The 26,311-nt window shown below is 38.1% G+C and overlaps 1 protein-coding gene across 2 annotated transcripts; it reads left to right on the top strand.

Moving 5' to 3' along the window:
- The first annotated feature begins 774 nt into the window (after window positions 1-774).
- On the top strand, window positions 775-25,169 carry NUS1 (NUS1 dehydrodolichyl diphosphate synthase subunit). 2 transcript variants are annotated; one of them, XR_014065819.1, is made up of 5 exons: window positions 775-1,382; window positions 15,730-15,855; window positions 17,260-17,318; window positions 18,944-19,043; window positions 21,531-25,169. XR_014065819.1 is itself a non-coding variant. In XM_081530917.1 (5 exons), the coding sequence occupies exons 1-5, from the start codon at window positions 968-970 to the stop codon at window positions 21,619-21,621; spliced, it is 882 nt and encodes a 293-aa protein (XP_081387043.1). In that variant the 5' UTR covers window positions 775-967; the 3' UTR covers window positions 21,622-25,169. The 2 variants fall into 2 exon arrangements, 1 of the variants encoding a protein (XP_081387043.1); XM_081530917.1 differs by having other exon boundaries at window positions 17,260-17,409.
- The last annotated feature ends 1,142 nt before the right edge of the window (window positions 25,170-26,311 follow it).

Here is a 26,311-nt window from a genome sequence, read left to right as displayed (position 1 = left end):
GAAGAACAGAACTGGCCCGGAGTGGTCCTCCGATTGCCTGTGTGAACGGGAGGATCCTGCTGCATGGGCAGTTCACAGCAAATAGAGGTGATGACTGAGCTCAGTTGTGCTGGTAGTTAATAATCGTTGAATGAATGAATGAATAAAAAATGACCGGAGTGCCAGGAGACAGAGCCTCTTTTATGTATTGTGCTAAGCAATGAACAGCCTGTAAGGATAGAGTCTAGAGAGGAATAAGTGGGCAGAAAGCATTGAGTTTCAGGGGCGTTACTAAATATCCTCATTGTCCCTCTTGGAAGAATTAGCCTCGGCTAGAAGACGACCGAAGTACAATAACCAGACCTCTCTATGAGGCACACTTCCGCCTCTTCAGGCACTTCCTTCTGGCGACCCTGGTTGACCTCCAGCATCAACACTTGCTGAGGGCTACTTTCTACCCCCTAGGTTCTTTCTGGTAATGTCCAATCCACTTGGGCCATTTTTACTCTTTGGCAGCCGTTTCTGGCGGGGCTGTGAGAAGAGACAGACCGCACAAGACGTCCAAGATCCGAGGGTCGCGGGGTTCCAGGAATCGCCCATTCCAATCAAGAAGACGCGCGCCCGGCGGGCGTCTGCTCCTCGGCCTCCACACAACCAGGGGGCGCCCTCGGTCTTCGGTCCACTTAGTTCGTAGGCCCATGCCCTCCCTCCCTGCGCCGGATTGGGCCACATGCTCAGACTCAAAGGCCGCGTCAGAGTTCCACGTCGACCAATCAGGACTGTCCATGTACTAGCGGGGGCGGGGCTGCCGAGGCAGGAGGAAGATGGCGGCGGGGGCGAGGTGAGGTGTTGGCAGTAGAAAGGGGTTCGGGTGCAGGGGGCGCGGGAACGCGGAGCGATGGCCCGCGCCGGCCGCAGGGCCGGATAAGAAGCCGTCGCGCCGCGGGTGTGGGAGGGAGAGAGGAGGGCGCCCGGGCGCCGCGAGAGTATGACGGGGCTGTACGAGCTGGTGTGGCGGGTGCTGCACGCTCTGCTCTGCCTGCACCGCACGCTCACCTCCTGGCTCCGCGTTCGGTTCGGGACCTGGAACTGGATCTGGCGGCGCTGCTGTCGCGCCGCCTCCGCCGCGGTCCTAGCGCCGCTCGGCTTCACGCTCCGCAAGCCCCCGGCTGTCGGCAGGAACCGCCGTCACCATCGGCATCCGCGCGGGGGACTGGCCCCGGCCGCCGCCCACCGGCGGCTACGCTGGCGCGCGGACGGCCGTTCCCTGGAGAAGCTGCCTGTGCACATGGGCCTGGTGATCACGGAGGAGGAGCAGGAACCCAGCTTCTCGGACATCGCAAGCCTCGTGGTGTGGTGTATGGCCGTGGGCATCTCTTACATTAGCGTCTACGACCATCAAGGTGAGACCCGGAGCGGGTCGGGGGACCGGGGCCTCTCCGGCCGGGGGCCTGCACATCCAGCAGGTGTACCGGGGCACGCCTTTAGGGACAGCCCTCCCGGCCCCGCTAGTTTTTGTGCCCCGAGGCCCTTAAGTGCAAATTGCGGTGCTAGCGCTTTCGAGGAGGGGAGATAGGCTTAACTGAACACCTGCTAAACCTCTGAATTCGATTCACCGCCTTCTGCATACTTAAAAATATTTCTTACTCCTTATCACGTCCTCAGGGACGGCGGAGCCTGGTGGGCTGCCGTCTGTGGGGTCGCGCAGAGTCGGACACGACTGAAGCGACTTAGCAGTAGCAGTACCAGCAGTATCACGTCCTAGTAAAGTGGATGGTTTGTATATCCTTGTTTCACAAATGCGGGAGTTGAGGTCGCTAACATTTACAGATTTGTCCAAAGTTTGAAAGGTAGTAAGAGGATTGATATTTTAGTCACTCTGAACTTCCCTTCGGGTTTACCTTTTTATTACACCGCAGTGGTTCCTCAGGGAGGCCCAAAGCACTGTTTTTAAGTCACAGCTGTGACTGGGGGACAAGTGGCATTTGAAGTAGGCTTATGAAAAGCACCTGAGAGCCTGGGTAGGCGGCCAGTAAAGTGGTCACCTTCTCTTTTCAGCTGCCTGGGATGTTGTGCGATCCTTGATCCTCAGGGACCAACACAGTACTTGTCCTCCCGTAAGTTTTGATTGAGAAAATTTTCACTGTAGGGAATTTTTGTAGGTACAGAACTTGAACATTTATTGGGTAGCTACAAAGTTAAAGCCCACTGCTAGGCATATTCTTTGGATTCTTAACATTTAGTTCCACAGACTCAGGCTTGTTGGGGGTAGACACACACTCACAAGAGTGGCAAGGTGAGCAACAGATGTTGAGCGTTAGTAATTGCTGTGAGAAGAGGGAAGAGAAATTCTGATTGGAGGAACTTGAGAAGTTCCTGCAGAGGAGATAGTGTTTAAGCCAGGCTTTGAGGAATGAGTAGGAGATAAATGTTTTGTTTTGTCAAATGCCCAAAGCAATAGCATTTCCTTCCAAGTAAGAATGATTGAGGAATGTTGGTATGAAGGAAAGAAAACTAATATTTTAGTCTCCGTTCAATACCGTAAATTAATGGTATGCTCACAGGAACTACAACTTGATTTTTAGTCTTTAAATCTTTACCACATAAGCAGGTTTAAGTGTGACGTTTTTTCAGAAAGGGTAGGTTGAGGTCAGACAGCAACTCTTGCAGGGTATTAGAGTTATCTTTGATTGACCAATCACCTTCCTTGCAGCCAGCAAGGAACATGGTGACTCATAGCCCATCATCATCAAATGATAGTTTACCCTGTAAGGTTAAAGTTAATATACTCAGGTACTGAGATTTTATGGAACTTGCCAAAAGACCAGTAGAAATCACTAGACTGTAATAAGGTGACACAGTCTTTGCTTGAGCAATGCAACAGAAATGTTGTCTGAGGGAAAAGTAAATGAAACAGAGGGGAAATTAATTAAAGCCATTGAGCAATGTGGTGAATTAACTTTAAGTGAATCACGTATATTCAAGTAATTCTTATAAAGCAAGTACCATTATGTTATAGTAGAAAAGGAAAATGAAAAGTAGATTGCAGTTTATAGTATTGCCACACTTCCTTGTTCTGGCAATTCCTGTTCTTGAATTGCTGGTGTGATTCAGAAATATCCTATCATATTTGCTAAAGAAACCATTGGTAATGAAAAGGAAGAAGTCAAGCTAACCAAGTCTTGACTGATAATCAAAAACAGTTTTATGGAGCATTTTCAGTGCCTGGACTCAGAGCACTTTTTGTCCTACTGTAAAAGCAATTTTGATGAGTTTTTAATGGGATAGGGGTTAAATTCATTGTTTGAAATAAGAGACTTTGAATTTACTCATCCTTGGTATTGACTTATTGATTCATTCATTTAACAGGTGACAAATTGGGAGATACTGTTCTAGGCATGAGGTTGTCCCAGTGAAAAAGACAAAAATTCTTATGCTCATGGAACTTACATTTTGGTGGAAGTGTGGCAAATAGTATAAATGAGAAAAATATATTAGATCATAAATGCAGTGAGGAAAAGTAAAGCAGAGGAGGGGGAGAGGAATGTTGAAAGTCAATGGTGGAGTAGGGGGTACAGTTTTAAAAAGAGTGGCCAAAGAAAGCCTTATAGACTTTTTAAAAATATTTACTTATTTTTAATTGAAGGATAATTGCTTTACAATATCATGTTGGTTTCTGCCATACATCAACATGCATCGGCCATAAGTTATACATATGTTCCCTTCCTCTTGAGCCTCATTGACTTTTGAGTAGACGTGAAGGAGGTCAGTGAGCAAGCTATGTGGTTATGTAAGAAAACTTATCCTTTTTCTGGGAAACTATATTATTACTTAAGCTCTATTCAGTTTTCTCACACTTTCACTTGAGGCTATTTCTATGTAAATATTTAACTTATTTTAAAAATCCTGTTGACATACTCTTTAATGTCACATTTATTGAGTACCTGCTGTGATATAAAGCACTAGGATACAAAGAAGTACAAGAGATTGTGTCTCTTAAAGAGTTTATCTTAAAGTCAGGGATAGTTACTAAAGATTATTACAAGCTAATGTATAAATGCTAGTGGATGACAGAGACATTAAAGAGAGAAAAAGAGAAAAATCCATGAGGAACAGAGTTACTTCTCAACATACATGCTTGAGAAGTATTCCCAAGAACAGGGTACTTCCTTACCCCTGTCCCTAGTAAGGAAGGGGGTGACATGTGAGATGGACCTTGCAAAAATAGGTAGAATTTGGATTACCATAATCAGTACAGTGTTCAGTGTGTGACACACACAGAGAGAATGGGGAGTTCCCCATTGGCAAGCATTCCCATTGGAGAAGCTTGAACAACATTACTGAGTAGTGTGTTGAGATCAGTAAATATAATAGGTAAGTTTATTATACTTGAGAAAAGTTGAGAAATGAGGTAGAATAAAGACCTGGGCGATTGTTCTGGTTATCTCTAACTTTGTAGTCTACCCCAGAGCATAGTGTTTTAAAACAATTTATGTGTTGACTTGGTTCAGGTGGGCAGTTCTTTCTTGGTGTCTATTCTAATCATAAGGTTACAGTCAGATAGTAGCTGGGACTTAAAAGGTTTCACACCATGCATTCAGTACCTAGTTTGTGATGGCTGGAATAGATGAGGACGGTTGGTCATCTGTCTTCACAGGCTAGCTTGAGTTTGCTCATTTAACAGTAGCCTTAGGGTAGTCATACTTGTTTTACAGTTGTTCCCAAAGAATTTATAGTTGTTCCCAAAGGCCAAAACTGTGGGACTTCTTATGACCTAGCTTAGGAAACCATGCAGTGTTACTTCTTCTGTATCCTATTGGTCTGAGAAGCCACAGGTCAGCCCCCAAATCAAAAAAAATGGAGAAATAGACTTTACCTCAATGAGAAAATGGCTTATACAGAAGGGATGGGGGCTGGGATGGGGATGATGGCAGCCATTTTGGAGATGAGCTACTTTACCACCTTAAATTTTTTCCTGTCTTGTATCTCTTCATTCTAATTTGGCTTCCCTGGTGGCTCAGACGGTAAAGAATCTGCCTGCAGTGCAGGAGAGCCGGCTTCGATCCCTGGGTCTGGAAGATCCCCTGAAGAAGGGAATGGCAACCCACATTAGTATTCTTGCCTGGAGAATTCCATAGACAGAGGAGCCTGGCGAGCTACAGTCCCTGGGGGTTGCAAAGAGTTGGACATGACTAACACATACATTCATTCATTCTAATTACAGCTAGATCTAGATTGTATTTAATCCTTAGACAAAAAAAATTCATTGCTACTTACCTTGGTTTGACTCTGCAAACAGACTGATCTTTTCATTTCCATTTACCTGCACTGTTTCTTGATTATAATCCAGAATTTCTACAATAATTCTTTCACCTGTCAGAAATTTGAGTTGTTTTCTCAGGAATTTCTTGAGCTCAGAATTCTAGAAGGGTGATTTGGCAATTTTGTCTACACTGTTATCATTTATGCAGTGACCATAATTGGGCTGGAACAAAAATTGGAGTTTGGAGCTTTTGGTGCTTTAGCTTTAGGGATGCTATACTTGCCTTGGTCTCCCTTTAAATACTCCTCTATCCAAGTTACCTGGAGATGCATCAATATCTCCAGGGATGAAACCTGCTCTTGTTGCTCAGCTGTGTTGGTGCCATGCTGAGAACCTTGCTGCAGGGCAGTATTTTCAAAACATAGTCCATGGGCCATCTATGAATGAGTCATTGGGAGTGTTCATAAAAAGTACAGATTCAGCAGAGTTATTGGTCAGACCAAATTAGGGGAATGGGACCTGAGCAACTCTTTATTAAGCTACTTACATGATACATTTACACATTGAAGTTTGACCCTACCACAGATGAAAGGACATGCCACTACTTACATTACATCAGATTATTCATTCATCTTTATGTTCCTTTTCATAAGTGAGGATGATCTTGGGTGGGTCTTAATATTAATTATTAGTTAATATTTTTTCTTTCTGTTTTATTTTTTGAAGTATAGGTAATTTACAATATTTTGTTAGTTGCAGGTGTACAGCCAAGTGAATCAGTTGTACGTGTACATATATCCACTCTGTTTTAGATTCTTTTCCCGTTTAGGTCTTTACAGAGTATTGAGTAGCGTTCCCGGTGCTATACAGTGTGTCCGTATTAGTTATCTATTTTATATATAGGAGAGTGTATATATCAATCCCAATTTCCCAGTTTATTCATTCCCACCACCCTTCCCCCTGTAAGTTGGTTTTCTATGGCTGTGGCTCTCTTTCAGTTGTGTAAATAAGTTCATTTATACCATTTTTTTTAGATTCCACATATAAGTGATATCATATTTGTCTTTCTCTGACTGATTGACCTGACTCAGTATGACACTCTCTAGGTCCGTCCATGTTTCTGTAAATAGCACTGTTTCATTCCTTTTTATGGCTGAGTAGTATTCCATTGTATATAATACACACCGTATCTTCTTTATAACCATTCCTCTGTTGATGGACATTCAGATTGCTTCCTTTTCTTGGCAATTGTAAACAGTGCTGCAGTTGATTATTACTTACTATTGCTATAAATTGGAGTGATCCAGAATAAGGCATTTGCTTCTATGTGAGAATTTAGCAACAAAATAAATCTTTTGTGTTACTCTCTTTTGTGTTATTTCCATGATTGTAAATCCATACTAGATATCTTATGAAATGGTTTTGGGGTTCAAATTTTTCACACTAGCGTTAAAAATGATCTGCCCTGTATACTCCCAGCCTTCCCAACCTATTTCTCATTCTTTTATATACCTTTTACTTTATCCGTGATTAGGTGTTTGATGTCCCCTCCTTCTGGAGTGTCCTCTTTTCCTTTTCTTGGCAAATGGCCATCCACCCGTCAAAAAGCTATCATTGCTCTTTTAAGTCCATCCTATCACTGCTTAGGTACTCTCTCTCAACTATTCCATTCCTAATCTTGCTGTATCCTTGAATCTCCTTAAATGCTATACATCTCCAAGTTCTCCATTTTGCGAAGTAGTAGCTGTATATATATGTGCTCAAATTTTCGTACTAGATTGTAAGCTCCGCAGATGGTATCTATCCTCAATGTTGCTTTTCCTACAGATTGTAGGTTGGTGTTTGCATGTAATGAGTAGGTCAGCATGTATTCCTTGAATTGAAAGAAGAGGCTGCAGTTTTTTATAGGTAAGGATGATGAATTGTAATTTGTTTTCCAGCACCAATACCCAGAAGCCTTAAAATAGTGGTGGGGGGGGAAATGAACATAGTTTGCCCTAGTTTACTTATTTGGCACACTGACACAGATGCTGTTGGGAAATATAAATTTATCAAGTATTGTGCTCCTTATGCTGAAATACAGAGTTGCCAGAAGTGTTGGAAGTCTAAATATAAAAGTGATTAAATTTTGATACAAACTAGGGTACTTGTCTTCTCTCGAAGAGATTCTGTTTCTAATCTTCACCTTCATATAGTACATTTCAAATATAATACAGAATTCCACATTTATCTTAACATCCTGTGATTTCCTCTCCCCTTTTTCTACCAAAGGGCTAGCATCCTGTCAAAAGCTATCAATAGATCCTTGTAAATCCTTCTCACTATTAGCTGCTAGGTAGCTTCTCTTGACTATCCCAGTTTTGCTTTGTCTTTGAAAAGCCCTATCCTGTTTTTGAAATGACCTTGTTTTCTGAGTAGCTTTCTATTTAACCATAGTATTGGATTTATGTATGAAAACAAACCTTTCCTTAATAGTAATAATTATTCTTTGTTGCACTCTTACTATGTATCAGATGCTATGCAAAGAAGTACATTAAATCCTTAGCATATTAACCAGTCAAGAAACTGAGATTAAGAAAACCAGGAACCCACATATAGTAAGGGACAGATCTAGAATTTGAACCAGGTTTTATTCCAAAGCTTTTGTACTTAACCATTATACTGTGCCAAGTTCCACTAATAAGAGAATATAACCATAATCCAGTCACGTTAGTACTATTCTTAATTATGTTGGGTCATCTTAAAGCCTTGGTAAAGTGTTACTTATCTAGAGGTAATAAAAATAATTTGTAAAAGATATTTAAAGGTAAATAGAGTTTTCTTCATCCACTAATATAAACGTTCATGCTGTGAGTCGTAGGACACACTTGACTTTTTTTTTATCAACTGAACTTAATTTTATGGGGCTCCTGCTCTGTATTGAACTGTTTCCTTGTCAGATGAGCAGTCTGTGAAGATAATCTCATTTTTAAGATGTACAGCCAGAGGCTTAGAAAACCCACTTGGCTTGTTTATTTTACGTATCTCTCTTGCTGAAGAACTGGGACTAAAACCCAGCCCTCGTTCCATTGTACTGTGTCACTGTCACACATCTCTCTCCCCTTGCTACAGCATGCTCAGTCCAGGTTAATTGTTGTTTTGTGAGGTATCCTCCGAGAAGGCAATGGCACCCCACTCCAGTGCTCTTGCCTGGAGAATTCCATGGACGGAGGAGCCTGTAGGCTGCAGTCCATGGGGTCGCGAAGAGTCGGACACGACTGAGCGACTTCACTTTCACTCTCATGCTTTGGAGAAGGAAATGGCAACTCACTCCAGTGTTCCTGCCTGGAGAATCCCAGGGATGGCGGAGCCTGGTGAGCTGCCGTCTCTGGGGTCGCACAGAGTCGGACACTACCGAAGCGACTTAGCAGCAGCAGCAGCAGCAGCATGAGGTATCCTGGGGCTTTCTCTTGAAATAAAATTGTTTAATGGCTTATGAGATTTATTTTGTTATGAGTACTTCGTCATGTAAAATTTTATTGGTACATTTAAAAAAAAATTGTCCTATAAGTATATGTTTTCTTCTCTGAAGATTGCCTCTAATAGTGTTATAATTGGATTGTTAGAGAATTAAATGAGGATAACCACCAGATAATTTACTTAGGTGTCTTGTTTAAAAAGAAAAAAGGTAGACTATTTCAAAGGATGGGTATTTATTTATTAAAAAAAAAAGTATTACTTTAGTTCCTTAGCTGGTAAGTTGAGAGGGAGAGTGTAACAAGGGAGATTGGTTGAGTGTTTATCTCGCTTTTCTTTCCTTTCTTTATCATGTCCTTATAAACACTTGCTGTTAGATATTTCTTTAAAAATCTGTTTCTATTGAAGAGAAGCAATAGTCGCAGCAAACGTTTAGATTTCAGATTTAAAAAAGAAATACATGTGTATTTTGAAAGTCTCATTTTCTAGAATTGATTATTCAGTTCATATAAATTTTAGAAGAAGCAATATTTAAGATCTGTCCCTTACTATATGTGGGTTCCTGGTTTTTTGAATCTCAGTTTCTTGACTGGTTAACGTGCTAAGGATTTAAGATAAACTGGCTTGATCTCCTTGCAGTCCAAGGGACTCTCAAGAGTCTTCTCCAGCACCGCAGTTTAAAAGCATCAATTCTTCGGTGCTCAGCTTTCTTTATGGTCCAACTCGCACGTCCATACATGACTAATGGAAAAGTCATAGTTTTGACTAAGCGGGCCTTTGTCTGCAAAGTAATGCTTTTTAATATGGCTGTCTAGGTTGGTTATAGCTTTTCATAATCTGTGTAGGGGATACTTAATTCCACTCTCTCTGAAATATTTTCTCTCCTAGCTTCCATGACATCGTGTGTGTTTGGATGTCTTCCTGTCTCACTGCATGTTGCTTCTGGCTTGTTTGCTCCACTTCTAAAAGTTGGGATGTCCTAGAATTTTGGGCTGTATGTATGTCCTTGTCTTTCTTTCTTTTTTTTTTTTTTTAATGAATTTATTTATTTTAGTTGGGGGCCAATTTGCCCTTGTCTTTCTGATGTTCACCCTATCTCCTAGATCAAGGGTCAGAAAACTTTCTTAAACGGCCAGCTAGTAAATATTTTAGACTTAGTGAGCCATATGGTCCCTGTCACGAACACTCAGCTCTGCCACTACAGTCAGAAAGTGGCCATAAATGAATGGTGTGACTGTGTTCCAGTAGCAGTAGTTTGCTGACTCTTGACCCAGATAGTTTTCCCAATCCTTTTGCTTTAAATATCATCTGTATGCTCACACTCAGGTTTGAATCTCCAGTCCTTATCTTTTCTATAATTCCAGGCTCCTGTATCTAACTCCTTACCTAACACCTCCATGTTTATTTTATTAGGGATCTCAAAAGCTTAACATGTCCAAAACAGTACTCTTGAATCCCCCACCACCACCACCAGACCCTGCCTTGCTCGGTTTTTTCCTCATCTCAGAAAATGGGAAACTGCTACCTTCCAACCAACTGCTCAGACTAAAAATTTATATATTCTACCTCTCATCTGTCATCAGGCCTCCTTGATCTTCTAGAATATATTCTGAATTTGCCACTTGGTTGTGTTTTTTTCATTGCAGCCATCCAAGTTTGGGTTTTCATTATATCTCACCTGGATTATTGCTTTAGTGGCTTCTTAATTTATCTTCTGTTCTGGCCCCTGTATAATCCATTCTTTACCCATCAACAAAGTGAACTTTTTTGGTAATATTATTCAAACTCTAAATGAAACTGGCCAGTGGCTTCCCATTGTACTTGAAATATTTATTGAATTCAGAGACCTTTTTTGTTAAGTAATGCAGTTGTTAAAATAATCATGAGACTAGCACCAAAGAAGGATACATGTTATACAAGTGAGAAAAGCAGGATACAAAATTGCTTGGTCTGGTATGCCTAGGAAATATTAAAAACCAGAAATAGTCATTTTATGATGAGATTAAGGGACATTCAGTTTGTTAGGATGGATAGTTATGGGACATTTCCTTATTGTCTACACTTTGAACATCTTATACAGTTTTTAATACTAGAATTTAAAAAGGCTCTTTCTTAGGATATAAAAAGAGATCTACATTTGGCATAGTGTTTATCAGAAATACCAAAAACATTGTTGTCTTTCTGAGGTCTGCTTTCCTAGCATAATATTTTATTCTTTCATGGAAATTTTAGACTTTCCTGTGTGTGCTCATGTGTGTGTTTTTAAAAATTTTGGCTCTTTCATATATCTTTTCTGTATATATATATATTTCCAGATAGTTTACATAGGGGAGATTGTGCATGAGATACAGTTGTAGAGCAACAAGTATAATGTAAAAGTCTTCAAATCATTATGGCAAAAACCTAACTTTAGATTCCTAAGTCATCTTTAAAGAATTCAAGTATCTGTTACCCTGTAACTTCTCAAAAACCTTAAAAAGAGCTCTAGTCTTAGTTTTGTTTTGTTTTTAAAGGTTCTGCTCATTTGTAAAATGGCCAGCTTTTGTTTAACTTTTGGAGGAGGGAAATTCAGAATTTAATAGTAAGATGAATTTAGCACTGTTTATCAGCATTACATAGTTACTGAACTGAATAATTGAAAGTCAGGAGACCTGGATTTCAATCCAAAGGCTTAGACTCTTGACCAAGGGCAATTGCTTGGCCTTGTTGGGTCTATTTCCCCATCTGTAAAGGATGGGATAAAATAATTCTTACAGTTCATTTTTATATAATTCTGTAAAACACAGTTTTTTCATAAATTTGAGAATTTGCTAATGTTTTTCCCTTAGATCAACTATTTGTAAATGTGTGCCACTTCCTTTTGCATAAAAGGACTTTTATTATAGTTTCTTTATTTTTATTACATCATTTTGGCTTTAGTTTAGATTCTGTGAAGGCAAACAAGATAAATTATGATATGAGAAAAAGGCTCTCCACATACGTTACGATATTGCCAGAGGAATTGCCTGTCTCAGTCAGAGGCATTCTTATATCTTGTCACAGATCTTGTTATGTGAAGTGTGTATGTATGGACTTTGAATCCTGAAGAAAACTGTAGCCCAAGAATATTGCTTATGGGAAGTATCAGTAAGATAAGAACCATAGAGTGTAATCAGATTTCTGGATGGCGGTCAAGCTGCGGAGTATCGGGAATTATTTTGCTGGTAATCTATCTTTGCGTTTAGTACTTTTTTTGCAGTTAGTACTTTTCAGAAACTACTTTTTAATTTCATCCTTCCATCCGAATCAGCCAAGATAAAGGTTCAGTTTAAAATAACTTTCTGGAGGTCTTCTTTATAAAAGGTACTTTGCATCTCTGTGTAACAATTTTCCTTTTTAACAGCATTTCTGCCTGTGTGCAGTAAGGAAGTGTCTCCTTTTATTGTGAGAGGTTCCTGGAAACTTCTTAAAAATTCCATTCAGTGTCATGTCCGTTTAGGTTTCATTGTTATTAGGTGGCACTTTGTGCACTGATAATTCAGTTTATTAAATAAACATTGAACACCTGCTACGTGGAAGGCACCTTAGGGGAAAAGAAATAATAAGACCCAAGTTCACAAGTAAGACTACAGTTCAGTGGGGGTGGGGGAGAGTTAAGTTATAACTAATAAAAGTAGAGTATTGGTTTGTTAAGGAGTTTGAGCAGATGTTTGTATTTGCAAGGAGTGACGTAAGTCAGAGGAGAAATTGGGCATATCTGGCTAGAGATTCAGAGCAGCTTCTTGGGGGTAAATGACATTTCAGCTGGCCTGAAGAATTAGGAGAATTTTACAGATGTGGGGCTTGGGAAATAACAAAGGTTGAAGGTTAGAGTCACTTCAGGTGTTTTGGGGGCAATATAAAGCAATCAGATTTGCTTGGGATAGAGAAGTGTAGAGAAATTGGAAGATTCAATTATGTTATAAACATAAATTATGTCTACCTACCAAATGTGGGGGCATAACATGGAATGTTACTTCAGATCTGCATAGTTTGTTCCTAATACTATAGATTAAGCATTTTGGGAACCATTGAAGAGATTAAAGTTGGAATGTGCCAGGATTACAGATGTGCCCAAGGAAGATCCGTCTGTAGTGATACACGCTAGAATGGGCAGAAGACCCATCAGAGGGTGGTTGTAATATTATAAAGAATACTATTGCTTGAAACAGTGGGGACAGTGGACAAAGGGAAATAGGTTCAGGGGAGCATTGCTGTAGAAGAGTCAAGGGTTAGCATTCTAATAGGGCTGGTGGTGATAATGCCAGAGAGCAGAGACCATGTCTGGGTGACTGGGCAGCTATTGATGATGTTATTAGAAAGAAAACAACAACAAGAAGGGCTGTGTTTTATGTTGGTTGGTGTTGGTGGTGATTTTTGAAAATTATATGAGCAACTTTACAGCAGTTGTGATTTTAAATCACCCATTGTCCCATTAACCTTACACATTTACTGTTCTCCTTTAGGTTTTGTCCCTAAGTACGTACAAGTTTTACACTTGAGTACTGTTTCTTTTTTTTAACTTGATGCAATATAAGTGTTTGAGAGCTTTTTTGAAAGATAAGCTACCAAGTTTTAGATTTGTTCATTTTCAGATGCTTACAGAACTTCAAGGTGGTATTAGATGTTTGAATAAACTCAAAATGTTGGGAACCAAATGCCGATCCTTTTTTTTTACTTAAAATTTTAATATTTTGTTCATTATGGATGTTTTGCATTATTTTTAAAGTTTTACAGGTATTACATCAAGTTATTATTAATTTTAGTTACTGGGATTTTTGCAGCGCACAGCCTCCTGCCCCCAGTTTTGCCTCATTCATCTTACCCTGGTCCTGATGCTGGGGTTTTAAAGTCCCGTAAAGAACCAGACAAGGAGGAGCACATGGACAGAAAGAGGGCTGAGGCAGAAACGCTGAGGAGTAGTCTCCATTTAGAGATGGAGAGAGGAAAAAGATTCAGTGCAGAGTGAGAAGAGGCCATTCAAGGAGTAGATTGGGAATTGATCCAGGAGAAGATAATTCAAGCAATCTGGGATGAGGATAGGATTTTGTGAAGAAAGAAGGTCTCTGACGTGTCATGGTCGTTCCGCAGACCTTTATTTGTTCAGTGTCTGTTCTGTGCTTGGGCTTCTCTTGTGGCTCAGCTGGTAAAAAAAAAAAAAAGTCTGCCTGCAATGCAGGAGACCTGCGTTGGATCCCTGGGTTGGGAAGATCCCCTGTAGAAGTGAAAGGCTACCCACACCAGTATTCTGGCCTGGAGAATTCCATGGACTATATTGTCCACGAAGTTGCAAAGAGTCGGACGTGACTGAGCAACTTCCACTTTCTGTGCTTGGCACTGCTAGCCTCTTGTAGGCGCAACAGTAAGAGCCCTACCCAGGGAGCTTATATGACCTGCCCGTGTCATGAACACCCTTTCCTTATGTTGCTTGATCGCTTTTACAGTAACCGCATCTAAATAGTCTATCATCAGCTGTCTAAAACTAGTCTTTTCCTTCAAACAGTTCTTTGTAGAATTTCCCTACTTTAAAAAATATTATCAATTTCTCTTTCCTGGGATTAAAGCCAGGGAATTTTCTGCGTTTACCTCTATTCAAGTCATGTTTTTTATTCTCTCAGCTCTTCTTTTACAATGAATTCTTTTTCACTGCTTTATCAAATTATGGACTACTGCAGTAGTCGGCTGCCAGTCCTTCTCTATACTGTTGCCAGGTTGGTTTTCCTAAAGATGAATATTTATACACGTTTATACATTACCCAGAAAAGGTTGGTTACCCATTGGGTAGGCAAAATGAAGTAAAAATTAGGCCCATTCCCTTGCTCCTTTTCTCAAATCAAAAGTAGTATTTGTCTGTTGTTTGAGCATTCAGTGCTTTTTTTCTTCACGATCTATCTTCTTCATTTTCTTTTCTCTTAACTTTCTGAGGTCAGCTCAACTTAAGTCTTGGTTGTTTTACAAAGCCTTTTCTTAACCAAAGAGACTGCTTGTACCTTTGAACTACTGATAGACACATACTCAACCAAGTTGGCATTATACAGCATATTCAGCAGATTCTGTGTTACTGTATATATATATATTTATTGTGTTCTCTCTCCCAGTTAATCTTTGAGCTGTTTTGTTAAAGACAGAGCTGACTGAGAGTACAGAGAAGGAGCCCTTGATAATGGTCTGAGAGGCAATGGCCACTAGAAAGCTGGCCTCTCTGAAAATAGCCAAATTGTTTTTTATTAGAGCTCTCTGTATTAGTTAAGTTTGTTAATAGTTCCTTCATCTTTCTCAGTGGTATAGTAACTGTAGTTTTTACTTTTATGTGCATGGTTGGAGGATCAGAAAGAGTTTTATGTAGTATATTTTAATGCTTTACTTGAATTTACTAAATTTTGATTTCTGTACTCTTGTCTCTTCTCTTTGTTGTTGTTGAGTCGCTAAGTTGCGTCTGACTCTTTTGCGACCCCATGGACTGTAGCCTGCCAGGCTCTCAGCCCCTTCTGTTTTTCTCCTTTTACATAATTCATATTATTCTTACTGTTAAAAAAAACTAATCAACCTGAGGTAACAGTATTGCATGCACAGAGTGAATCTGTAAGGAATCAAAGTAGTCTGAGGAAGATAGAAACTTTGGACCGCTGCTGCAGTTTCTAAATGCTCTGACAAGTCCTTAAGGGTATTTCTGAGACTTGGGTCTTAGTTTCTTAACCTATAAATGAAGACGTCAAGTAAATGGTCTCTTAAAATTTCTTTATAAGTCTGAATTTCTCTCATATTCATATTGACACAGAATTGTTACTCCTGTCCTTTTTTTGACTTTAGTCCGAGGCCAGACTCTTAAAATAACAGAGTTTTGTTGTCATGTTTTCCTTTTAGATTCTAGTTTAGGATTAGTCATCATTGCTTCATTTGGAATTTTTTCAGTTCTGGATCCAGTGTTGTTTTCATAACAAGCATCCATTAATTATTGATGACGATAAATTAACCTAGTTGACATTTCCTTGTTTTTTTTTTTTCTTTTTAAGGTATTTTCAAAAGAAATAATTCCAGATTGATGGATGAAATTTTAAAACAACAGCAGGAACTTCTGGGCTTAGATTGTTCCAAATACTCGCCAGAGTTTGCAAATAGTAATGACAAAGATGATCAAGGTAAGCGTGAGTGTAAAATTGAATATCTAACATATGCAGATAATGGTTTTTGTGTTTCAAAGCAGATTCTGTTACTCCTTTATTTATTCATTTTGCCCTAATGTTTATTATCACTACCTTTAATCATCAGAGTTAGATTTTTGTTTCTTCATCTGGTTAAAAGATAATTTTCAGAAAAAGAAAATCATGACTCTTATATATGTTAAAAAATAAACACATGTTCAAAATTTTATTTAACTCAAACAACCAGGAATCAGTAGATTTTATAGCCTGTTCAAAGAGAATCCAAAGAGTGGACACACTTATAGATCAAAAATATAAAAATAAATATATGAATAGAGACAAAACTTGTTTTTCTATAGGATTAGAATGAACATAATTGAACCTCTACCAGACAAAGAATTGCATGTCTATAAACAAGAATTAGGCAGAGCTATTAGTTATCTAGAATCCTATCAATTGTAAAACAGCTCCATAGAATAAGAATTTCATAAGGTAGATCCATGTGCTATAGACAATTCCTTTCCATTGAAGTAATTTTTTTTCTTCCTACAGCCTTCATTTTTGTCTTCTATCTGTATTATTGCTAACTATACTGTAATTGTAGATGGCATTTTGGGTGAGCAGAAATTTTAAGTTACCCTATAACTAAAAAGCAGAGACATTACTCTGTCAACAAAGGTCCGTCTAGTCAAGGCTATGGTTTTTCCAGTAGTCATGTATGGATGTGAGAGTTGGACTATAAAGAAAGCTGAGCGCTGAAGAATTGATGCTTTTGAACTGTGGTGTTGGAGAAGACTCTTGAGAGTCCCTTGGACTGCAGGGAGATCCAACCAGTCCATCCTAAAGGAGATCAGTCCTGGGTGTTCATTGGAAGGACTGATGTTGAAGCTGAAACTCCAGTACTTTGGCCACCTCATGCGAAGAGCTGACTCATTGGAAAAGACCCTGATGCTGGGAAAGATTGAGGGCAGGTGGAGAAGGGGACGACGGAGGATGAGATGGTTGGATGATATCACCGACTTGATGGACTTGAGTTTGGTGAATTCTGGGAGTTGGTGATGGACAGAGAGGCCTGGTGTGCTGCGGTTCATGGGGTCGCAAAGAATCGGACACGACTGAGCGACTGAACTGAACTATAACTAAAATTTCTGTTTACTAGAGGATTTATTCATAGATGCAAGGTCATTCTGAGCACTTTGATAAGAAGACTGTATGTAAATACATACACAAATGTTACGTACAGGTTCTTTCAGAGCAGAGTAGCTAGATATGCTTTGATGTTAAAATTGAAGGGCTTAAAAGATTCTTGTTTACTATAAGAACTGTACTTTTTCTTGAAACTGATTTTGAAATATATTTGGAAGAGGGTATTTTTTAAAAATATCTTATTTTTTTTTCCAGTTTTAAATTGCCAGTCGGCAGTGAAGGTGCTGTCCCCAGAAGATGGAAAAGCAGATATTGTAAGAGCTGCTCAAGACTTCTGCCAATTAGTAGCCCAGCAGCAAAAGAAATCCACAGATTTGGATGTAGATATGTTAGACAGTTTACTTAGTAAGTCGTATATGTCTGTTTTTAGTCTTGTCTCACAAGGATGCTGTATGAAGGAGAATATCTATGTCTCATTCTTACCATAAAGCCTGATTATGTTGTTGTGGTTGTTTTTCTTATTATGTTTCTAAAGTTTAGAGACCCACATATGAAGATAGTTTTGAGATAGTAAAATTTGTAGTCAACTCATTTGCTTTTAGAATTATTGGTAAAGGAGAGGATCTAAAAGGATTTGGGGGGCAGGCCTTAAAAATAGAAATTCTACTTCTTCCTCCTTCTTTTAAAATTTATTTTGCCTTATTTTATTTTATCTTTCAGTTTTATTGAAATAAAATGACATACAACATTCCTCTTTCTTCTTAGTTTGAACTCTCTGTTAAGTTTGAATATTAAGTTTGAACTCAACAGCTATTTAGGAAACAGTCCTGGGAATATAATACTACTATCATCTGTGACTCCTTTTTTAGTATTCCTTCTATTCTATTATACCAACTATACCACTGATTTTGTCATGTTATACCACATGTACATTATATTTTATCTATTTTTCTTCAGTTACTTATAACAGCCTTTAGTTTGTTTATTCTTTCCAGAGTTCCTTAGGAACTTTTTGCCTTAACATTATAGTCCTTCTGCTTACTAGCCTTATCCTTGATCCTTTTGAAGAAAGGCAATAATTTTAATAAATTCATGTCCATTGTTAGCTTTTATAGCCATACAATTTCAGATCTATTTTTCATTCATTCAGATAAATTCTCCATTTACCTTGTGACCAGAAAGTTACTGGCTGAACTGCGGTTATTAGAAAGTCTTAGAACCTGGGTCCCTTGGATTATAGCATCTTTTCTGCTACATCATTGATTCTTTATATTAAGATTTATTTTACTTTATTTTTTAGTAGTTGAAACATTTTTATCCCCTTTTCCTCTCAAGCCAGATCTCATATGGAAACCAGCTTGCAGAGCAAAGAATGCCCAGATCTTGGTTGAGGCAGGTGTACAGTCTCCTTTTCCCCTCCTAGGAAGCTCGGGCTCTAGGGAATACTGAGACCGTTTGTACTGTATAGCTAAGAGTTGGTCTTGCTCTGTAAAATCGGCACATGAGGAGAGAAGGAGAATAGACAAGTTTTAAAGTCACTTTTCATCCCTGAAGTTACTTGGTTCTGTGGCCAGAATAAGTATTTGAGTCCTTAAAGCAGTGTGGGTCTCAGGATGCCAAGAGAACACATAAGTTGAGTCTTGAAAGATAGATGGGATTTGGGGACTACCTGTAGAGTGGGTGGGAGTTGGGATGCCCCTCTTTGTCAGATAATCAGTCCATTTAAGCAGCCTTTAGAGAAAATTTCCACATTTGGAAATAACAGATATAAAAGTATATGTTGTGCCAAGAAATTAGGGTATGGAACGTATAAATAAAGTTTCTGAAGAGAACAGATACATGAAAACATAAGAAACCAATTTGATGAACAGATTTTGCCATAGGTCATTTTTTGGTAAACAATGTATATTAATTTCATGTGTCTTTTTTTCTTTCCAAGGTTCAAATGGTTTCCCTGACCCTGATTTAGTATTGAAGTTTGGTCCTGTGGACAGCACACTGGGCTTTCTTCCCTGGCACATCAGGTTGACTGAGATTATGTAAGTAGTTAAAAGTGTACTGACTTTGGTTCGGTCCAGCAAGTGTTCCTTGAACCCAGCACCATACTGGATGTGGTGGGAATTCCCAAAGAATTATTGTAATACTGGATCCTTTCCCTCAGGTATTTGACGGTATCAGTGGTAAAATAAAAACCTATATAAATGACTCAGACACAAGAGTTGTTGTGGTTGTGCAGATATTTGGTATTAAAACTAATCATCATAGGAGATCAGGAGTGATCTCTGTGGGCCAGAGTTGTTGATTCTACAGAAAAGATGGAACTTGATGCAAGGTGTGTAAAGCGGGTAGAATTTTTGTAATTAGAGAAAAGGTAGAAAGTGTAGGGAGTGAGCTGCAGGGAACAAAGAAAAACTAGGGGGCAAGACATGAGCATCACGTTAGGAGGAAATAGGTAACTGGCCACACCAGTACAGAGACTTAGTGTTAGATTCTAGTAGTATATGGTGAAATCAAATAGTTTAGGACTATTGACATTGAGAATGCTTTAAATATAAGCATAAGGAATGTGTGTAGTTGTTAGAAAGGCAGTAGGAAATCAGTGGGAATGGTGATTTTGAAAGATTTGTTTTGCAACTATGTTTTAGAGTAGATTGGGTCTTAGGTAAGAGTGAGCTAAAATGACAACTGAAGAGGCCATACCTGTAATTTATGAAGGAGTACATGGATGAGAATGAAACTGCTTATTTAGAGCAGAGTTTGGCAAACTTTTTGAATAAAGGGCCGGAGGCTAAATATTTTAGATCTTAGAAGCTGTGTCTCTTTCAGAACTGCTGTTCTCTGTTGCAACTAAACACATGCCAGTATAGCTAAACAAGCGTGGACAATTATGTCAACAAATGTGTGTGACCATGATTTCATAAAGCCTTGTTTACAAAAATAGGTGGCAGTCTCCTGGACTGTAATTGCAGACCCCTGATTTAAAATACAGAAGGGCAGCTCGGTGAGGAATACTAGAAAATGAAGAAATAACCCAATGGGACTTCGCTGGTGGTCCAGTGGCTAAGCCTCCAAGCTCAGTGCAGGGGGCTCAGGTTCATTTCGTGGTCAGAAAACTAGATTCCCAGGTGCCACAACTAAAGATTCTGCATGCCACAACGAAGATCTCACATGCTGCAACTAAGACCCCAGCACAGCCAAAATAAATAAAAATAAATATTAAAAAAGAACCAAATGTCCATCAGTAGAACAGTTAAACTATGGCACACACATACAGTAACACTTAAACTGAATAAACCGGATGTAGAATCTGCATGTATCTACTGAATAAACCTTCAAAAACATGGCTGAGTGAAAGAAACAAGTTTGCAAAATAATATTCCCTGTTTGATACGTTTAAAATCTATACTTACTTCATGAAAGTGGATGCCATTGGGTAGAAAAGGAGAGACGATGAGATGCTTCACCTCCTTCTTACCTCCACATGGGGCAGATCGCACTCCAGCCGCTGTCCCATGCCGCTTTTGTGGAATATTTATAGAAGGGAAAACTGGATTAAAATGAAAAGGAGCAAATTTTAAAAATATGTATCACAGGTGAATCTCACAAACATAATGTTGATTGAAAAAAAGCCCAGACATAAATAAAAGAATACACACTGTGTTATACTGTTGATAGAATTTGCTGCGTGAGATAAAGCACATGCAGAGATCAAAAAAAAAAATAAAAGAAACTTAGCAGCCTAAAAATATATTTTAATTCTGGGTCCTAGGAGGAATATACTATGAATTCTCTTGTTCATAAGAAATAATTACCAAGTATACTTGCAGGCCTAGCACTTTACTAATTGCAGTAAAAACTAGAGTAGAAATGAAATGACTCCTGAGTTTTTAAGCCCAAGTGATTGGATAAATTACAGTGTCGTTGAGACAAATGGGAAAGTCAAGGAAACATTGATTTTAAAGGGAACAGGTTAAATTCAAGAATAAAAAGATTTTGAGGCCGTGGTCTGTTTAGACTTAAGAGGGCAGATGAAGATGTAAGTTTGGTGTTTGGACAAAAAGTCACGTTAAGGGTGGATCTTTGGGACTTATCAGTACCTAGGAAGTGTAGGATGTAAACCAACAAGGACCTACTGCATAGCCCAAGAAACTCTACCCAATATCTGTAATAATGTATATGAGAAAATAATCTAAAAAAGAAGGTGTATATGTATAACTGAATCACTTGGCTGTATACCTGAAACTAACACAACATTGTAAGTCAGCTAGACTCCATTAAGATTAAAATTATTTTTTACAAGTCCCTTCAAAATGTCAAAAAAAATGTATAGAGGGATTATTTTTTATTTGAACTCCTTCACAGTGAATTTAATAATCATTTAGTAGAAATAGTTTGATGTACTCTATGCTTGTAATTTACTTTCTTCTGTTCTTAACCTTTTTGATCATTACCCTTCTGGTTCCCCTCCTCTAAATTATAGCATATCATCTAATTGCTTTTTTATCCTTTGATTTATTTTTTTCCAGCTCTTTGCCTTCCCACCTAAACATCAGTTATGAGGACTTTTTCTCTGCCCTTCGTCAGTATGCAGCCTGTGAACAGCGTCTGGGGAAATAGTGATTTGCTGGTCCCATGATTTGATTTCAGGCTTTTGGAGAAAAGGACTCAAGTGACTCTGATGTTTACAAAGCACCTATGAAACCCTGTACACACCTAGTTCATAATCCTCATAATTTATCAACAAACACAAAAAAGTGTCTTACTTGAGAGTAAGAGTACGTGTGAGCGAGTATGTGTGTGCGTGCGTGTGTGTGTGTGTGCATTTGTGTGTGGAAATAAACTTATAAATGAGGAAGTAGCGGAGACGGAGACATGGTGAACTTGCGCCTTTGAGCAGATGGCAGCAGTGTTTTAGGGGCTGAAATTTCAGATTTAAAGGCTTCAGCCCTAACTACTCCCCTGTTTTTGTGGGGAAAGAAAGGGGCAATTAAAGCTATTTTGTTGTTTAGGGGGGTAGGGGAGTAATTTTTGTTCAGTCTTTCCAAGTGACCAAACTTTAAGTTTTAAGAATAATATATTGACATATGAAATGGAAGCATTCTGAGTTTGAGGGATGGAGTTCCGTGTTGTTCACGTGTTAAAAGTTTGCTCACCTTTGGAGCAGAGGGAATACCTGTTTTCAGACATCCGTCCATTTTCATCTCTTCATTATTATCAATGTGACTTGAAAATGTTGCTCTGTTGTCTGTGTTCTGGGTTGTGAAGATCATTTGAAAAAGAACTCTTCCATTGGAATACAGAAAAATTTAAATATTGTATGAAACAGTCACAAAAAAGGTAAAAAGTCATAATCTGAAAAGTAAAGGTGGAAAGTTTCCCGAATAAGGAGAGAAAGTTTTGATTTCCTTTTCCCTTTGGTGGGCAGTGTGCGAAATAGTACCCAGAGTTGGTTTAAAAAATATTTCCATTAACTATGTTTATTTGAAATAAGCATTTGAGGGAAGTTACCAAGGCAGCTCTTTTCCTCAAAAGTAACCTGTTCCTCTTTGGAATAGCACATGTAGGGCCATGTTAGTACCCAGGATTTTTACTGAGTAAGTCCTGATGGTGACTTTGCATTGAAAGATCTTTAAGTGAGATTGAGGCCTGTGTAGGTAATAAAGTATTACCACAGTCTACAAAAGTAATTTAATTTTGCATGTTCTCTTTCATGGCAGAGAACAGCACTGGTTTTGTTATTTTTTAAATGAATAGATGATATTTTGATAGGTGTTTAGTAGTTCTCCCCTCTCTGCTGATACTTGGACAGAAATCATTCTTTATAAATTTGATGGGCTGTTTTCAGAAGAGTCTTTATCAATAGCAAGTGCACAACAGTTACCCAAAATGATATGTTTAGAATGGAGTAGTTTTAAATACTAGGTCTCAGTCTGAAAAATAGCAGAGAACACTGGATTTGGAAAGCAAGGTCTGGAATTGCTTGTCAAGTTCTGAGTCTATGAAGAATAAGTGGTTTGACTTTGGATTCAAAAACTCAATTTATGATTTTAAAAATACACTTGAAATAAAATGATTATAAACTAAATTTTGGTTCAGTGACATTACTTTGCACATTATAGTTCTTTGTACATTGTGAGACTTTTTTTTTAAGTCTTAATTTATTGCTAAAAGCTTTGTGTGATGTGACATCATATCTCTAAACTTTACCAGAGAATTTTTTTTATTTCTGTCCCCCTGTACTGTCATCCATGTTCTATTGAGGCTTTTTGGCCTTAGTTGAAGACTGAATTTATGCCTTTTATATATGTGTCTTTTTTAAACATTCTGGAATATATATGCTTTTAATGAATTAAATTTAATGGGCCCAATTGAAGTGAAGGGATTTCATATTTGTTGAAATGAAGTTAGTCAAATAAATTACCCACTGGGATATAGCCAAAGCCCTACAGGTTTAACAGTTGAGTTTTTGTATTTTTATTTTGTCCTTATATTTCATAGCAGTGTAGTGTTACATATCAGAGTAAATCTGTAATCTGATGTGAGTCTGTTATTGTCCTAGACAGGAAGAAACCCTTAAAACAAGTTGCTGAGGATTCTGATTTCAGATTAGGCATTCCAGTTTCTTTCCATGAGGTTAACTGCCAGTAGTCTCCACAACTTGAATGACATCAATCATTCTATAATTCCTGCCAAAATCACCTACTAGTTATGCATTATCAGGGCTCTCTTTGTACTCCCAAGAAGAACTGAAAACTTTAAAGTGTTGTTTGTCTTTATCTGTTTGAAGAATATCATCTTTATATTGTTTCTTCTTGACACTCTTTACAATGGAAGAATTATCAAATTAAGCCTACCTTGCAGATGGCAGCTTGGAGCCTAGCAAGAGGCTGAGGGTTTGAATTCCATTCCCAATTCTGATTGTGTTTCGTTTCTTAACACTGATTATTGTTAGAAAGTTTGAAAGCTGATTTTGATGTGAATAGCAAATTCTGATATATTATGACTAAGGCTGAATAGTGCCTGTCTTAAGAGAGGAATGTGTTATAATGTTGATGAACAGTGCCAAATACACTGTGCACATCTACAAATTAATCTTTGAATGTATGTTGCTGGATTAGCCCCCTCCTTCCTGTGTGATGGTACTGTGCATAAAGTCAAATCCTTGTGATGTTTTGTATGGCGTAGACTTTGGCAACATGTAAATAATGTGTAAAGTTTTTATGATTAAGGAATCAAATTTACTGAATTTTATTATTGAAGGTTGAAACGACATGTATGAACAAAAACAATAAAAGAATATACTCTTTTCATGGACTGTAGTATTATGTGGATGCTACATTTATTCTAAACGTGTAGGGACTGCAGAAATGTAATGAGAAACTCATATGACAAGATAGCAATACTATTTTTTTAGATGGTGTGTTCTTGATTGAAGTATATTCTCATTTTTACCAGATTAAACATTTGGAATCTTAAAATGTTAATTTGCTTTTTGCTAAGTAAAAGTAAGGTGAAATTGAGCTTTGCTATTGCTAAAATTGTCAAAATTCCAGAATAAATAAAATCTGAATAGTTTTTTTTTTTTTTTACTGAATATGGAATGCCAAATTGAAAATGTATATGTGTACTCTTTTAGACAGGAATTTGACAGTTCTCGTCAAACCAGAAAATAGAAGGGTAAGAGCCATGGTTTTTCTTATGTTGCATAGAGTATTCACTTTCTAACTTGAGAATCTAATTGTAAGGTAGTTGGCTTTTTATGCATAATTTTCGTCTGAAATCAAGTTTCTCAAAAGTCACCTTTTAACTTTAGTTAATAGGAAATGCCGTTAACAAAAGCTAGTATAGGGGAAGTTCAAAAAAGTTTGAGATAAAACCCAGGAAATAAGGATGCTGTCAACAGTTGTCCAAGAATCCTAGTTGATAGGCCATATACTTGATAAAATTGGTGGGAAAGGGAAGTGCAAAAAAAATTTGCTTGCAACTTAAAAAAAACGCATTCATTTAAAAAAAAAAAACAGAGAAACAAATGTAAAGGAAAAAACTTCTAATACCATCATTCATTGATTACGTTTTTGGTGACAATCCTAAAATTTTTTGGTATTTATATTTAAATGAATCTTACTGTAACAGGTTTAATAAAGAAATTCCTTTTAAACTACAAACCCCAAATTGAGTGTTGCATTCTGTTTTGTGTTTGGCTCTTGTGTCTGGATATAAACAGTTACATCACATGAAGATAAAATGTTTGAAAAAATTATAGTCCACATTGAGTTGTCCTTAATGAGTACTTAGCCTTGGTCCAAAATCTTCAAGAAATTTTATACTCATTTCTATTCCCACCATCTTCTACAGATCCAAGTACTGTAAATTAAGCATCTGTATTTAGCATCCAGATGATTCAAAAGGTAAAAACTATATGTACTCCCAGGTCAAACTATTTGGATTATTTGCTATTGACCATTTTTATACTTTTCTTCATTAGCACTAATAATTTAACTTGCCCTTATAAGGACAGGGGAAAAAATCTGTCTCAGGGAAGGAAGACCTGACCAAAATGATGACATCAGAATGATACCTAAGTGCCAACATAATAGTTCTACTTGTTTAAAGTATATATTTCCTTTCTGATGATTGATTTCAACTGCTAAACCTTTTATAAATTTGGTCCATGAACCATTCCTTTATTTTGAGAAGTATATTTTGCCATGTCGTTACCCAGTAACAGCCGTATGCAACAACAGATTTAAGATACTTGTACAGAATTCACTAGAGAAATAACGGGTAATGGTAATAGTAACCAACTGTTTTCCCCAGAGAGGAACCTATATTTTAATTAGGTTTCAGATAATTAGAAAATGGGACATCAAACTGTGGAAGTTGACTCAACTAAAGATATTTGACAACATCTATCCGATGTAGTTGTTTACTCCAACTGGAGTGGTTATGCCCACTGCTGGACGTTTGACAATGTCTGGGGGCAATTTTATTTGTTACAGCTCGGGGAAGAGAGGAGTACTGGTATCTTAAGAGGCCAAGGCTGCCGCTGGCAGTGTGCTACAATGCATCTGAGAGCCTTTAAAACAACTGTCCTGCCTCAAATGTCAGTAGTGCTGAGGCTCAGAATCTTTGAGGAGGGTTGCCTAAAATATGCTGTAGGTAATTGTGGGGAAAAAAAACAATTTGTTTAGATTTGAATCCATAGATCGTAGTTTAGAGATGAAATATTTATATGCATATTTTAATTATATGATATATAATTCTATTTCTACTTTATTGACTATGCCAAAGCCTTTGACTGGATCAC

This window comes from Giraffa tippelskirchi, chromosome 9 (assembly GCF_054371585.1).
Source record: "Giraffa tippelskirchi isolate mGirTip1 chromosome 9, T2T-mGirTip1v1.2.pri, whole genome shotgun sequence".
In the NCBI taxonomy this organism is placed as follows: domain Eukaryota; kingdom Metazoa; phylum Chordata; class Mammalia; order Artiodactyla; family Giraffidae; genus Giraffa; species Giraffa tippelskirchi.
Note: the sequence above shows the minus strand (reverse complement) of the source record. Positions and strands in the feature narration are given on the sequence as shown.